This window comes from Fulmarus glacialis, unplaced genomic scaffold, assembly GCF_000690835.1.
Source record: "Fulmarus glacialis isolate BGI_N327 unplaced genomic scaffold, ASM69083v1 scaffold20252, whole genome shotgun sequence".
NCBI classification, from domain to species: domain Eukaryota; kingdom Metazoa; phylum Chordata; class Aves; order Procellariiformes; family Procellariidae; genus Fulmarus; species Fulmarus glacialis.
The window spans coordinates 16,480-29,566 of record NW_009198699.1 but is presented as its reverse complement, the minus strand read 5'-3'; the positions used below and the strand labels follow the sequence as shown (position 1 = coordinate 29,566).

Sequence of the window (13,087 nt, the reverse complement as noted above, 5' to 3'; positions counted from 1 at the left end):
TCACCTCTTTAGAAAGGGGAAAACTACTCTATTGAGATGAATACCCTTCAAAGGGCTTAGTGTTTTACGCAGGGGAAGGGAGGGAGGGAGAGACAGGACTAAGGGACAGACTTTTCCCCCTGGCTTAACGAGGGCCTTTTTCTGCGTTCAGGATCTAAGCCCTCACTTTTGAATGATGGTGCCTGAGAACTGCAGGACACCAAAGGCTTCACATGCCAGCCCGCGCCTCCCTCTTGCACGAACCTCACTGAATGCACACCACAGTTAGCACTGGTGGTGAAGGAAACGTTTGGCTGACAACACCTCTAGTCTCTCCCTTTCAGCACTCTCCAACATTTGATCACAAGCCCTGAAGCCCTGCTAGCATACACCGCTTTCACAAACCTCCACGTTATTCGCTCTACTGTATTTCTCCCCCCACCTCTAGTTTTGACTAGCTGTAGCAGTTGTAGCTGTCCCACCTTCCAAGGAAAAAATCCACTACAAGCAAAGAGATGTTAAAATTTTTCTCTCCTTTAACCTGGTCTAATATATATTTTTGGTAAACCTTATCCATTCGTTTCTAGGGGGCAGAAATGTATCCAAGTCTTTCCCTGACTATGAAAACAGTTACTTGGGCAAACACTGGGCTACCTTCATCTAGAGCCTCACGAGAGCAGCTGATGTTGGTGCTGGAAGAGAAGGAGCGCACCCCACGGGGAGCCCAGCTCTCAGGGAAGGCAGCTTCCCCCACACCAAAGGAAGGACCAGTGGAACCGATGTGAAATGCCTTTGCTGCACCTCTCCAGGTAACTCCAACGCTTCCTGCCCTGTTGGTCCTGAGAGCCCTCCACCACTCCATCCACCACTCCACCCCAAGGCAAGCACAAGCTAGGCAGAAAAACAGGGCCCTTCCCTCCCACAGGGGTTCACCATCCCTCTTTTTTCCTCCTCAGAGGAACACTCACAAATCATAGCTCCCACCATCCTTCATTAAATCAAGATAATGAGTTGAAGGAAACTGACCTTTGCAAATTCCCACTACTACAGTGAAAAAATGGCTCAATACCATTAAGTACCATTAAGTAAGCTGGTGCCAGCCCCAATTTCAATTAACTACCTGCAAGTCAACAGCTCTGCCCTGCTCCTCACAAGGGGACATGAGTGGGCTTGAGATGGGCTGCGTGTCACTAACGGCGTGACCGTCACAGCACAGGAGAACACTTGGGCAAGCTGACAGCAACTCAGCAGGATGACCACTGCCTCTGCCAGCCCAACTGTGCTGAAGATGGAGAAGCTCCTGCCTTAGCCCCGTGGTCCTGCTCTGCTCTGCAGTGCTCATGACCAGCAGCTCCCCTGCCTGTGGGCAGCATACACACGGCCGTGCCCCTGGTATTATTTCTGCTCCTTACAGACACCAGCCACCGATTTTATGGAAATCCCATCCGAGCACTGTACAAAGAAAGCGCCCGACAGACTGGGATCCAAAAGCAGTCTTGGGCCTGTCCTAAAAGCACTACCAGTGAGCTCCCCCTGGTGAGCTACCGCACTCTGCACTGCCAGGGAAAACCTCCGCCTTGCTGGGAGATGGCCATGGCCTCTGTGGGAGTAAAACACCTATAAGGATCTTAAATCACCAAGGTTGTGTGCTGGCCAGATTAGCCACATGAGCAGGAAAGCACCACGTTTCTCAGGGCCACTAGCACCGGAGGACCAGGAGGATGCTGTACCTGACACCCATCTGCAGGCGCCAGGCTGCCCAGGCCCTCCCAGATCAGAGGGCATGAAGGAGCACTGGCCACCAGCTCATGATCGTTAGCATTAAAACCTGTAGGAATTTAGGGGAGAGAGATATATCTATATAAAAAACCTATAGGAATTTAGGATATATATAAGGATGCCCTCCTAAGCACAAAGCAAAAGCATCTGGGCACCGTGACTGTTATATCGCCCAGTGTCCATTTCGTGCCCAAGATCTGGAAAGCGGTTTGTCCTTACTTTTAACGGGAGCAGCAATCTGCGCATTCTTGCGTTTCTCTGGAGGTGGGGGGGTGATAGGAGCAGCACGCCGGGGCTGTGGTGGGATCTATAAGGAAAGATTTCAGAACAATCAAAGGAGGTTGACAATAAAGACGTTCTCTGTTATGAAACCTTCTTTCTCACGTGTAGATTTGTCCTTACATCTCTCTCATCATTCGGTAAAGTTTTCTCAGGAGGACAGATATTAATAGGCGGCTTCCTAGAAGAACAAAGCAGGACTCAAGCCGGCTTCATCCCCTCCCTGTGACAAGCAAAGCAGTCCTTGTTTAATTGCTGTGTTCAGCAGCACACAGCACACACATCGTGTAGACCTGTCAAGCATTTACTCCTCCTTTATTCCAAATGTGATCCCACACACTCACCGTGACTCCACATTACTCTCAATAGCTCCACAGAGGCTGTAAACAGAGTGCGTATTTAGACACTCTTCTGGAGAGATCCATTACATCAGCTACAAACACCCTTGCAGAAAGACAAAGCCAAGGACTGGAGACATGCAAATGCCTTTTCTATGCTTTCAGAGCTATTTCTGCTCATGCAGGGAGAAAATAGGGCTAGACCCTCTGTGCAATCCTACACTACCTATAGCAAGACCCGCTGGGAAAAACTTTTGCCAGGGAGTTGCATTAACTCTTGACATCTGGGGTTTCTCCTATAAGTCTCCCCTGCTAGGAATGCCAAGCCAGCAGCATAGGAGCCCCAGACCCAGATTCCTACACTCACCTTTCCCTGTCGGATCCAAACACCATGATCACTGACATCACTTTCATCCAGAATTACTCCAGTGAGGTGTAACCTCAGGGTTAACCTCTGATCAGTAAGAGGCCGCTGAACACAGCAGCCAAGCAAGGCGGGAGCACATTGCATTAATACTCTTAATCCTCACATCCCAGCAGCTCAGGGCCAGGAGACTCAGTTCAGAGTCTTTTAGGACTTCTGCAATTCAGAGCCTGCTGCCTGCAACATGCCTCTGTTTTTACAGGATATTGCAATCGCTGCCTGCAGCAAAACCACCCAGGGCAGCAGGGGAAGGGAAAGGAGGTGATGGCCTGAATGTCTCAGGTAGCCCAGGTTGAAGCCAGCTGGAATCTATAATGACATTCAGGCCATCACGCTGTGCCAATTTTCCAGGTTTGTTTAGCCCTGGAAGAGAAGTTTTTCTGTGATCTGGCAGTGCTGAACAGCCCTATAATGCTGCATAGGGCACAGAGGAAAGCCAGGCCCCGCAGCAAAAAAACTGAGACAGGCCCCTGAACAGTCTCTATTTTAAATAAATCAGAACACGGAGAATGAAAAATGTACTTTTTTTCCCTGGATCCAGGAAATGGGAGCGAAGCTACTCCTGGAAATAAGACACCTTCAGGAGTCACCTTAAATTTTCAAGACTCGATGCCAAAAGCTGACAATACGATGCTCATAGCCCATGTCTGGAACCCACCAGACAAGTGAAGACACAGCAGTTTGCACAGCTTGTAAAGATTCTAAAAAAGGAATCTCTTGGTCCCTCTCTCCCACCCAACACTTAATATATTCAACCTTTTACTATGTCACATAACAAGTCGCTTCTTTACAAGCGCCTTTAGCTGGTGGATTAGTACGAGACACTGCTGCAGACTCCCAGCCTGAGCTCTTCTGCCCTTGTCAATCCATCCCACATTGTTCTCTGGGTAAAACGCTATATGATACTTGCATACAGTTTCAAAAATGATCCGTGTGGGTCCAAAAAGAGACTGCACAGCTGAAAGAGGCCAAACAGATCAGGAGGGGTCTCTGCATCGCATGGTTGGAAGGCTGGTCCCAAATCTGGAAAGCTCAGCTGTGCTAAAAGCAGAGCCCTCTCTGCAGAGCGATGGAGCTAACAGCACAAATCGGAGCTGCTTGGCACGGCACGGCCACCATTACCACAGCAGCAGGATTTAGCAGACAGGCAGGCTCAGAGCTTAGAGCAGCCGTGTGACATTATTTGGAGATGGCTAGGGTTAGGTCATTCTGGAGTATTTCCATGGCTTCATTAGCCCTTCCAAATTTACCATGCAAGTTTAACACAGCTAGTGCTTAAATTAATAGATGTACAGCTAATGTTAGCTCAGAGCCCTGCCAGCCTCATTTAGACAGCCACGCACCACAGTCCAAGCGGCTGTGATGAGAACGTGAAGCATCACACGAATTTCGCCGTGCCCAAGCTGTGAGCTGCTGCACGGTCAGGAGTTGCGAGGGGTAACGATGGCCATTCCCTCCCTCCGTCCCACAACCCAGCCGCTGCATGGGGCCAAGAGAAGGATGTACAACACCAAAACCCTGCAAGGGAAGGGGAGGAAAGGGGAGAAAACATCCTCTGTCCGGCTGCCGTGGGCAAGGTAACCGTGCAGGAGTCCCTGCAGCTCAGATCCCTCCTGTCCAGAGGGGAGAAGAAGAGGGACCTTACCAAGGGTCCAGAGAGAAGCGCCTACACACGTGTTGAAAGCCTTCCTTTCCCCAGGCCTCTACAAGGGGCTGTGAACTTCCACAAATCCACAGATTTTACACATGTGCTTCCTCTCTTTTTCCATTTTGCAGGGATGCTAGCAGAGGCTCTGCTCTCTGCACCGCTTGAGACGGGCGCTGACTCAAGCACAACACCCCCATCCCCTTCCCAGCTGGGCCGGCAGAGACCACCACCACTCCTTCAGCTCCTGGCAATAATGCTATTATAGTAGGAACCTTTAAACAAAAAAACAAACCAACAATCCCCTGCCCACCACCTCCTCTAGGCAAACTCTGTCACGCCAGACCCACTGGTCTGCAGCAAAGGCTTCTGGAGACGAGCATCACAAACCCACTGAGCATGCACAAATGCTGCAGACTATGACTAAAATACTCTCAGATCCCAACCTTCTCCCTTGGCAGCTGTATGTAACTGCCCCAGCTTCCCACCTTATGCCAGCCTCAGAAGAGCTGAAGAGAGGCTCAGCACAGGTGCCATCACCAAGTACTTCAGCCAGTTCAGCCCTGGGAGCAAAGCCACTGACAGGAAATTTGTACCTCAAATTTTGCTTTTTTTTCAATGCAAACATTGAATGCACCCAAAAATCCCAAGCAGTGGAAAGCACATCCCAAGGTCTCTGCTTCTCTGGAGTTAGTGAGAAAGTTTAGATGTCAGTAGGTCTCCTCTTAGGCAGCTGCATAACCAGTGGAAGAAAGCAATGCTGCTTCTTCCATTTCGTATTTTCAAGGCACGCAGGAAACCCCTCAACTGAGCTGTTAAAATCTCAAGGAGCCCTTTCAGCACAGGGCAAAGCTGGAAGCCCTTCGACTGCATCCTCAGTGCCACCCAGACAGAAACAGTTCTTTGTCAGCCAAGTAATCTGTCTTGCTCCTTTTTGGCAAGCGACCAAACCGCAGACCAGATAAAGATGGGGAATCGGCATGGAGAATGGGCCGCAAGGTGCTCCATTTGCTTAGCCCATAATGCACAGGCTTGAGAATGGAGCTGGTTTGGCTGCCCAGAAAAGAAAATGAATACCAAGGAGAAAAATGAGGTTTGTAGGGATTGCCGTGATTGAGCCAGAGCTACCTTTCATCTCTGCAGACTCGCAGTTCTTCAAGTGTAAAACAAGCCTCATCTGCTAGGAGTGACAGTGTATCAGTACCTTATAAACACTGCCTCCAAACACTTACCCCAGATAGATGAGGAAAAACTACATGGCACATGTTCATCTGTAGGAGGAAAAAAAATCTCTGTGCTCATCCTTGCTTGGCGCCTTTAGCCCTAACATCCAGCTATACCTACACAGTGTAATCGGCCACATCATTCATCCCCAACAACTGCTGCATCCGTCCTGGGCTACTTCTTTGAAGCCTCGCTGGCGCCGCACAGTGACCTTGGAACTGTGTGCCGCCGAGATAAAAAAAATCTGCTCTAAATCATATTTCCTGCAATTTACCTTTAATTCATCATGAAAAGCAACATTCAGACAAAGCAGGATCTTTGAGTTTTTTTATGTCTGAGTAGTAAAAATAGGCAGCCACAGCAGATAAAATGCTTAAGGAGCAAAGATCTTCTTGTGCAGATTTAACAAGGGGGAAACAAAGCAGTGCTGAGTACTCGGAGGGAGTTCTGCCGTTCATGTCAAAACTGTTTTTCAAAGTATGCTCTAGGGAGCTTGCAACTCTTTTAGAAAGTTGTCAAGAGACAGTCACACAATATAGAGCAGATCTCACATGTCACCACAAAACCATGGACCCTCAAGGATCCCAAAAAGCATCACAAGCATAGATGGCAGAGGGACTGTTACAGACTTCTTACATAGAGACAGCATCGATTTACATTGCAGTAATCCCAGGTAAGCAGCACAAACACTTGATTTGTGACTTCAGCTGCAAAGGCATTTTATTAAACAGGACAAGCAACGTTGTACCACCAAAGGAGGAACCTAGAAATTGTCCAGCCACTACTACCTGATAGGGACCTTCATCATCCTCCTCAAACTCGGTGTTTGGAAGACTGTGATGTCGCTCGTATCCTGTCCGGCACACCCCGTTGGGCTGCCGTGCCACATCCAGATGGTGATCGCTGGAGGACTGCGTCATAACCATCCCCTGCGGGGTGGGAGAGTGACCTTTGCGGGACACAGTCTCCTTCCGGTGATGGATCAGTTTTCTGAAACAGAATGACGACATCAGGAACAACAACGCTAAAGGAAGGGAGCGACTATGCTGCAACTTTTAAATTATATTTTTAAGTGATTTATTGCATTTGGGCTATATATACCAGAAGGGGTTACATTACTCTGAACACCAACTCCAGTTTCATTAACAACTAAGGAAGCACTTCTGGGGGAGGAAGGAAGAGACTTTGCAAGAGCCCATGATTTATTCATCAGTTTGCTAGAGAAAAATGCCTCTTCCTCGGGGGACAGTCACATATTGCATTGCAAGCTTCAGAAATTGCCTGCACTTTAGAATCGCAGTTCAACTGAGATTAAACCAGCGTGCCTCAGCGCAGAGCGTGAGGTACCAGAGAAAAACAAAAATTCTCCTCACAAGCAATTATTTGAGAACATATCAAGGACCTTGTGCCACATGCCAACAACCTCTACAATTCCTGGCTGGTAGAGAGGAGAAAATGCACCCGGAAAGGTTTTGGATTTCTCTTCCAAGCCTACAGTGCAGCTGAGAGTTTTTTCTTCTCTACATGCACAGGGATAGAGGGGGGAAACCAAAGCACCACTTTGCTGGACACAGTTGACAGGAGGAGCAGCATCAGCTACCAGCTCAAACACTGGGAAGCTCTCTGAGTGCATCAGCACTTTGCAGCACAGGGACTCAAATCAACAACACCCAACTTGCCCCCCAAGAATAGAAAAGACACAAGCATCACATGCTGATGACCCTCCATCCGCCATCTCTCCCAGACGCCCGTCGTACTTACTGGAGGACATCTCTCTGCTCCAGGTTGTACTTTCCCCCATTCTTCATTGCCGCATTGTGCACAGCCTCAATGGCACGGTCAATAGACTGGAGAACCACATCTTGCTCCAGCACCTGAGAAACACAACATCGCGCACGTTATTGCGCTGCTTCAGCTGCGGGTCTTTTGCACCACAGTTTATGGCGGGAGAGACCGCAGCACGTGAAACCCAGAGAGCAGGCACTGCATGAGCCAAACGGCCAGCAAACAGTTCCCAGAGCCAGAACCCCATCTCAGCACCATCTCACTTCTCCCTCCTTCCTCCAAAGGAAACATATGTGAAGCCCTGCTCCAAACTGAGTCTGCCCACTCAAGGTTTACAGTTGGAAAAGAAAGTCACTGTTACAAGCTCCAAAGTCCAGCGATCACTACAAGACGACCAGGGGCAGAGCTTCAGAACCATGCAGCAGCCCTGAATATTCAGCCTGCTGCAGGGAGCTTTCGAGATTCCACTGCAAAGCCCAGCTTATCCCAAGCTCAATTCTTTCTGCTTTCGCTGCTCTGCTATTGAGCAAATATACAGCTGTGAATGTTACAGACCTAGTCAAAATCTGGTGGCCTTCAGAGTCTGTTGGCTCTGGATTTGCATTTTTTGCTTGCTTTTTTATTGATGGTTTTTATACTTGTTTTGCAACTTGAAGTGCCTTTTCCAAATCTCCACCCAAACTGTCATAGCAACATTTATTTCTCCTGCCAGCCAGTTTAGCACTCATTACTGCAGCTGAAATAAACACCAGCCTTGAAGCAAGAAATACCAAAGACGTCATTCCCCGGGCTTACACAGGAGGCTGGGAGAGCTGTGGTGAAGGGGCACGGGAAGCTAAACCAGATTTCCAGGCTTGGGACATTCTTCAAGGCTTTGTTTATCAACAGTTGACATGCCTTCAGAAGAAAAGACCTTTACAGGACTAAGGCTGAAGGCAAAGGACATGCTGTCGAGTCTTTGCCCTGGATCCAGCAGACCCACAGGTCTCCCATAAGCTGCTGCTGGTGCCTGCACCATCCATTCGGTACCACCGCTGGCAGCCTCAGCCCATGCACGCAGGGGAGGAGCAGGAGAGGAGGGGGGTGCTTGGACTCCAGCGCTCACTGCAGCTGTTTGAACACTAAAACCCCTTCATCTTCGCTTGTTTTGCCCCCTCCCTGCATCAGAGCAACCATTTATCCAGCCAAAGAGCAGCTGGAATCTCATCAAGGATGCACCTTAATTGGCCTTAGGGGGCTGCAGAGCAGCAGAAAGCAAGCCCTCCCCACCGGGGCTGAAAGTGCCTGCCTCCATAGCACTGTCATGCAGTTTTCTGATAACATGCTATGTATTATTTATATCCTGATTAATTACTAAACCAAATGTGAATTAACAGCAACTGCAGACTGTGGGGAAAAAATACCCACCAACCTCCAAACAAGGTGGGGATGAGAGGCCCCCTCTGACATACTCAGCTTTGAAAAAGAAAAATTTAGGAGTTTTTTTTGTTGGTTTGTTTTCCCGAGAGAGAGAGATAGGGAAGAAAGCAACTGGGGAGAACTTTAAAAATAAAACCAGGTATGTTAAAACATATCTACCAAATTTGTTAAAGTATCAGATCAAGGACAAAACCAACACTCAGAACTCAACTTTGGGATGAAGCCTCCAAGGAGCCCCATATGGCCTAGGGAGCGTTTCACCACCTCTAACTGCAGATCTAAGTAAGGAAATGGAGCAAAGCTCATTTGAACACATTTAAAGGAGCGTTGGAAGGAACGGCAAGTTATTTCAGAGAATGCATCTCGTTTTCTGAGAAGATGAGAGAAAACTACCGCAAGCTGCATGCTTTCTCTGGGAAAGGGGAACAGTGCGGAAGCCTCCAGTGCTGCTGTCCCCAGCAGCCCGTGCTGCTCCGAGCGCCGGAGACCCCTGCCCTCCGTGCAGCGCGCCCGCCCTCGTGCTGCTCCCAAGTGAGCTCCCACCCCAAAATTCAACACAGCTCCTGCTACAGCCTCCAAACACCCGCCCTGGCACACTCCCTGGTCTCCCGCTTGTAGTCCCTCCACATCTACCCCTGTCCCCTCCAAAGCCATCCCCTCCACGAGATGCACCCCTTCATGCTGCCTTCTCTCACCCTCCCCAACCCGCCAGGCTTTCACCCATATGGGTTTCAACCCTTCTCAGCCTGATCTTCCCAGGGAAGATCGCAATACAGAGCGCTGAATCCCACTGAATGTCTCAGCATCTCTGCCCTCCTTCAGAGAGCCCATCGATGTCGTCCACAGCCCGTAGGAATCCACAGGCTGGAGCTGCTACTCACTGTGCAATGCCATTTGTTATGAAGAGGGTGCTTCTTTTCTGATAAAATACAGTGTTTTCACACTAATGCAGCAGCGCTGTGACAACTGGCTTTTAGCTGCTGTGCTCTTTCCTTTGCTTCCGCCCCCCAACCCTCTACTAATAGGTCCCTGTCAAAAGGGCTGGAATAAAAAAGCAGCATTAACTTGCCACTTGCACTTTATGACATTGTTGATGCTGCTCGTAAATCATCTCCTTCTCCCTTGCTCAGCTGAGCCGGTCAGGGGGCAGGATCTTCAGCACAGGGGCTGCCTCGCATCCGGGGTTTATAGGACACCCGGCATTGGGGATCCCCTGCACTATAGTAATGAACTTAAAAAATAGAAATCAGTCTCCTGGATAAAATACGTGATTAGAAGGAATTCGCACACTCCTCGGGTTAACCAAAATGGCATTGCTTTGTTTGAAGAGGACGAACAAAAAAGCACGTTGCAGTTAAAAGGAGCATGGGTTGCACGGGGGCAAAAGCCAGGTTTGCCAATGTCTCGCCTACAACCTCCTTCTCCCTAGGATTCAGTGGGTGACCTGCTCACAGCAATTCAGTATAATGCACATGCCTCGCCATTCTCCCCATGCAGTTTAGGAAGACCAGTCACCCCGTAGCTCTGGCAGGGGATTCCTGCCTGCATCCAGCACCCGCTCCCGAGGATGCTCACAGCTGGGACGCAGGCAGGCAGCGCACGCCCACACCTTCTCACACATTCACAGGCAATCCTGGCAACACACGGCTCTACGGCCTGCAAAAGAGAGAGGTCACAAACCGGCACCAAGGTAACGGAGCAGAGCCTTTCAGCTCAGGCAGGAGAGATCGGTGCTCAGAAGTCTGCTCTCGCCCCCGCAGGGCCCTGCGCTACGATCCAGCCCCTGCCCCCTCCCACGCTCCAGGATACAGAGATGAAACCCTGCTCATCGCGGGCTAAGCTAAGGCTCACGTGGAAGCAGGGGAGCGCATGAAAAGGGCATTGCTGCACAGCATGCTGTCAGAGGAGACGCACCAAGTAAAGCCCAGGAATTCAGCTGGATTTACTGAAGCTGTGCTGGTAACCGCATGGGTGGGGGCTGGCAGAGCCCCAAGCAACCACTGCAGCACGCTAGCTGTTAACTATATCCTTCACCAGTTACCAGCTCACCAGTGGCTCAGCCATGCCAGAGGCTCCCGAAATGCGGAGGTGGCAGGGATAGGGCAACGACGGCAATGGAAGGTGCCGGCCGTGCGTGCCCGCCCTTATGGGGTGAGGGCAGGGGTCTCCTCGGTCGGCGTGGGGCGGCACAGCTACCAGGCTGTGACCAAGAGGCATCAATAGGACTCCACCTTCTGCCCAACGTACCGTGAAAACAGAGGGTTATTTCAGTGAGGTATGGATGCACATTCACATGGCATCTGACCCCAGAAAGGAGTGGCCGCCGCCCCCTCTATCAGGTATTTCTGGTTTAATCAAATAAAATGCTGCAGCAGAGAAACGCTGGGCTCTATAAACAGCCTGTCACAACCAGCCCGGCTGCACCAAGAGGCAGGGAAAGCGCAGAGCAGTGACCCCTGATGATCACGGGCTAGACTGGCTGACGGGGTGCCAAATCAGAGCACCGGGGGCACGGTCAGCACCCTGCAGGTGAGCTGCCCTGCAGGAACAAGTTACAGCTCAATTAGGGCCATGAATATCAGCCGGGAAACAGAATGTCTTCCTTCCTAGCCCAGTGTAGGAGAACCACAGAAGCATCAATAAATCATTACTTCCTCTCTCCTTGCTAATAACACGAGCCAACAAAGGGTTTCCCCAGAGCCCCCTGCCAATTTCCTCCTGCCTCTGCCCGCAGGAGGGGGCTCCCCACCTGACGAGGGACACAGCCAGACTTCAGCACTGCCTTGGGGTGCTCTGCACGTCTCCCCGTCCCAAGGCAGGCAGGGAAGGATGCCTTTCCCAGGGCCAAAGCCAGGCTTTTAAGAAGCATCCTTCCAGGATGTCTCGTGGGTACCTAAGCGTGGCCAACCCGAGGCACGACCGTGTGCATTCACCCCCGCGGCTCACGTTGCTCTCATCTTCTCTGCCCCAAGAGCAGTTTCCCCAGAGAGAGCACACACGCACAGGACATGTTGCACACCTCTGCTTCCCCACGTATGGGCTGATGAGAGACCAGAGCATTTCAGAAAACACATTAGTGTCCTCGCTGCGCAGGCAGCACAACCTCTTCTCCTGCTCTCCTGGGGCTATCGAAAATGTCGCCCCCCTCCCTCTTCATTTTGAGTCCTTCCACACGTACCGCCGGCGTTGTTTAAATGCACTCACACAGAAGAACTTGCTCAACAGTCTAGAATAATCATACCTTTCAGAAATGCATTTTCTAGACAAACAGGCTGACAGCTGCATCAGCGCAGACAGGCTGAGCCACCCTCGTGTGCGAGACTCCCACATTTATGAAAGTAGCCCATTAACGTATGGCAGGCTTTTCTTTGCCACCGCAAGGGGCTGATCCAAGAAAATATAGCATTTTTTTTCCTCCTGCCTCCCCAGTTTTTAGTGATCAAAGGCGTTAGCTCTTCTGCATGTGCAGGAATCAGTGCCCTCATCCCAGCAGCTGCTTTTGCAGCCATAGGGGTGCCCATGCAGGGCTGCTGATTTTCACCCTCATGTCATCGCTCTGGCTCTCACAACATGACAATAAAAGACAGACAAAGTTTTGTCTCCAGTGACAGCTCAGTTTTCACACAGCTGCACTGACATGGACCACTACGGAAATTAGGATATTTATCCCGCTGGCGTACACAGGCACAGGCTGGTTCTTTGTTAACTCAAATCGGAGACGAACGCCACCTCTTAGGTCACATGCCGTTCGTCCCCAGTCACCGCCAGACTGTCTCCATGCTGTATTCCTTCCAGATTTAAATGATTGTTGCAGCAATATACAAAAATCAACTAGCCTTTGTCTGCAGCAAAGTGACATACCAGATATGGGTTCCCCCTTCTGAACCACACAGCTCAAACAAATGGGCTGTTTTGGGTCTTGCATTGCTGTGGGAAATTCAGCTCCTTTCTTTTCCCCTTTTTGCAGCCCCAATCAGAAATTTCTAGCCCCCAAGCTGTTGGCTAAGAGATACGCATTAACTTATTCTTGTCAGCATGAAGATATTGCGCCTTGCGGCACTTAAAAAGGCATGATAAAAACGCAAGTGAAACAATGGGCAACTGTCCTGGTTACTGAGCAAATAAGATGAGAAAAGCTCCAAACAAACCTGCAGCATCTCTGACTCGCTAGCGAGCAAACAAAGACATGGCTGAGCTCTTCTGACAAAGAGGCAA

At 50.1% G+C, this 13,087-nt stretch overlaps 1 protein-coding gene across 1 annotated transcript in view; it reads right to left on the bottom strand.

Moving 5' to 3' along the window:
* Window positions 1–13,087, bottom strand: part of NCKIPSD (NCK interacting protein with SH3 domain) — a 36,674-nt gene that overhangs the window by 23,161 nt on the left and 426 nt on the right. The window contains exons 2-4 of the mRNA XM_009573013.1: window positions 7,430–7,542; window positions 6,457–6,658; window positions 1,978–2,065 (exon numbers count right to left, since the gene is read on the bottom strand). Coding sequence (XP_009571308.1) covers window positions 1,978–2,065; window positions 6,457–6,658; window positions 7,430–7,542 — 403 coding nt within the window. The remainder of the gene's footprint in view (window positions 1–1,977; window positions 2,066–6,456; window positions 6,659–7,429; window positions 7,543–13,087) is intronic.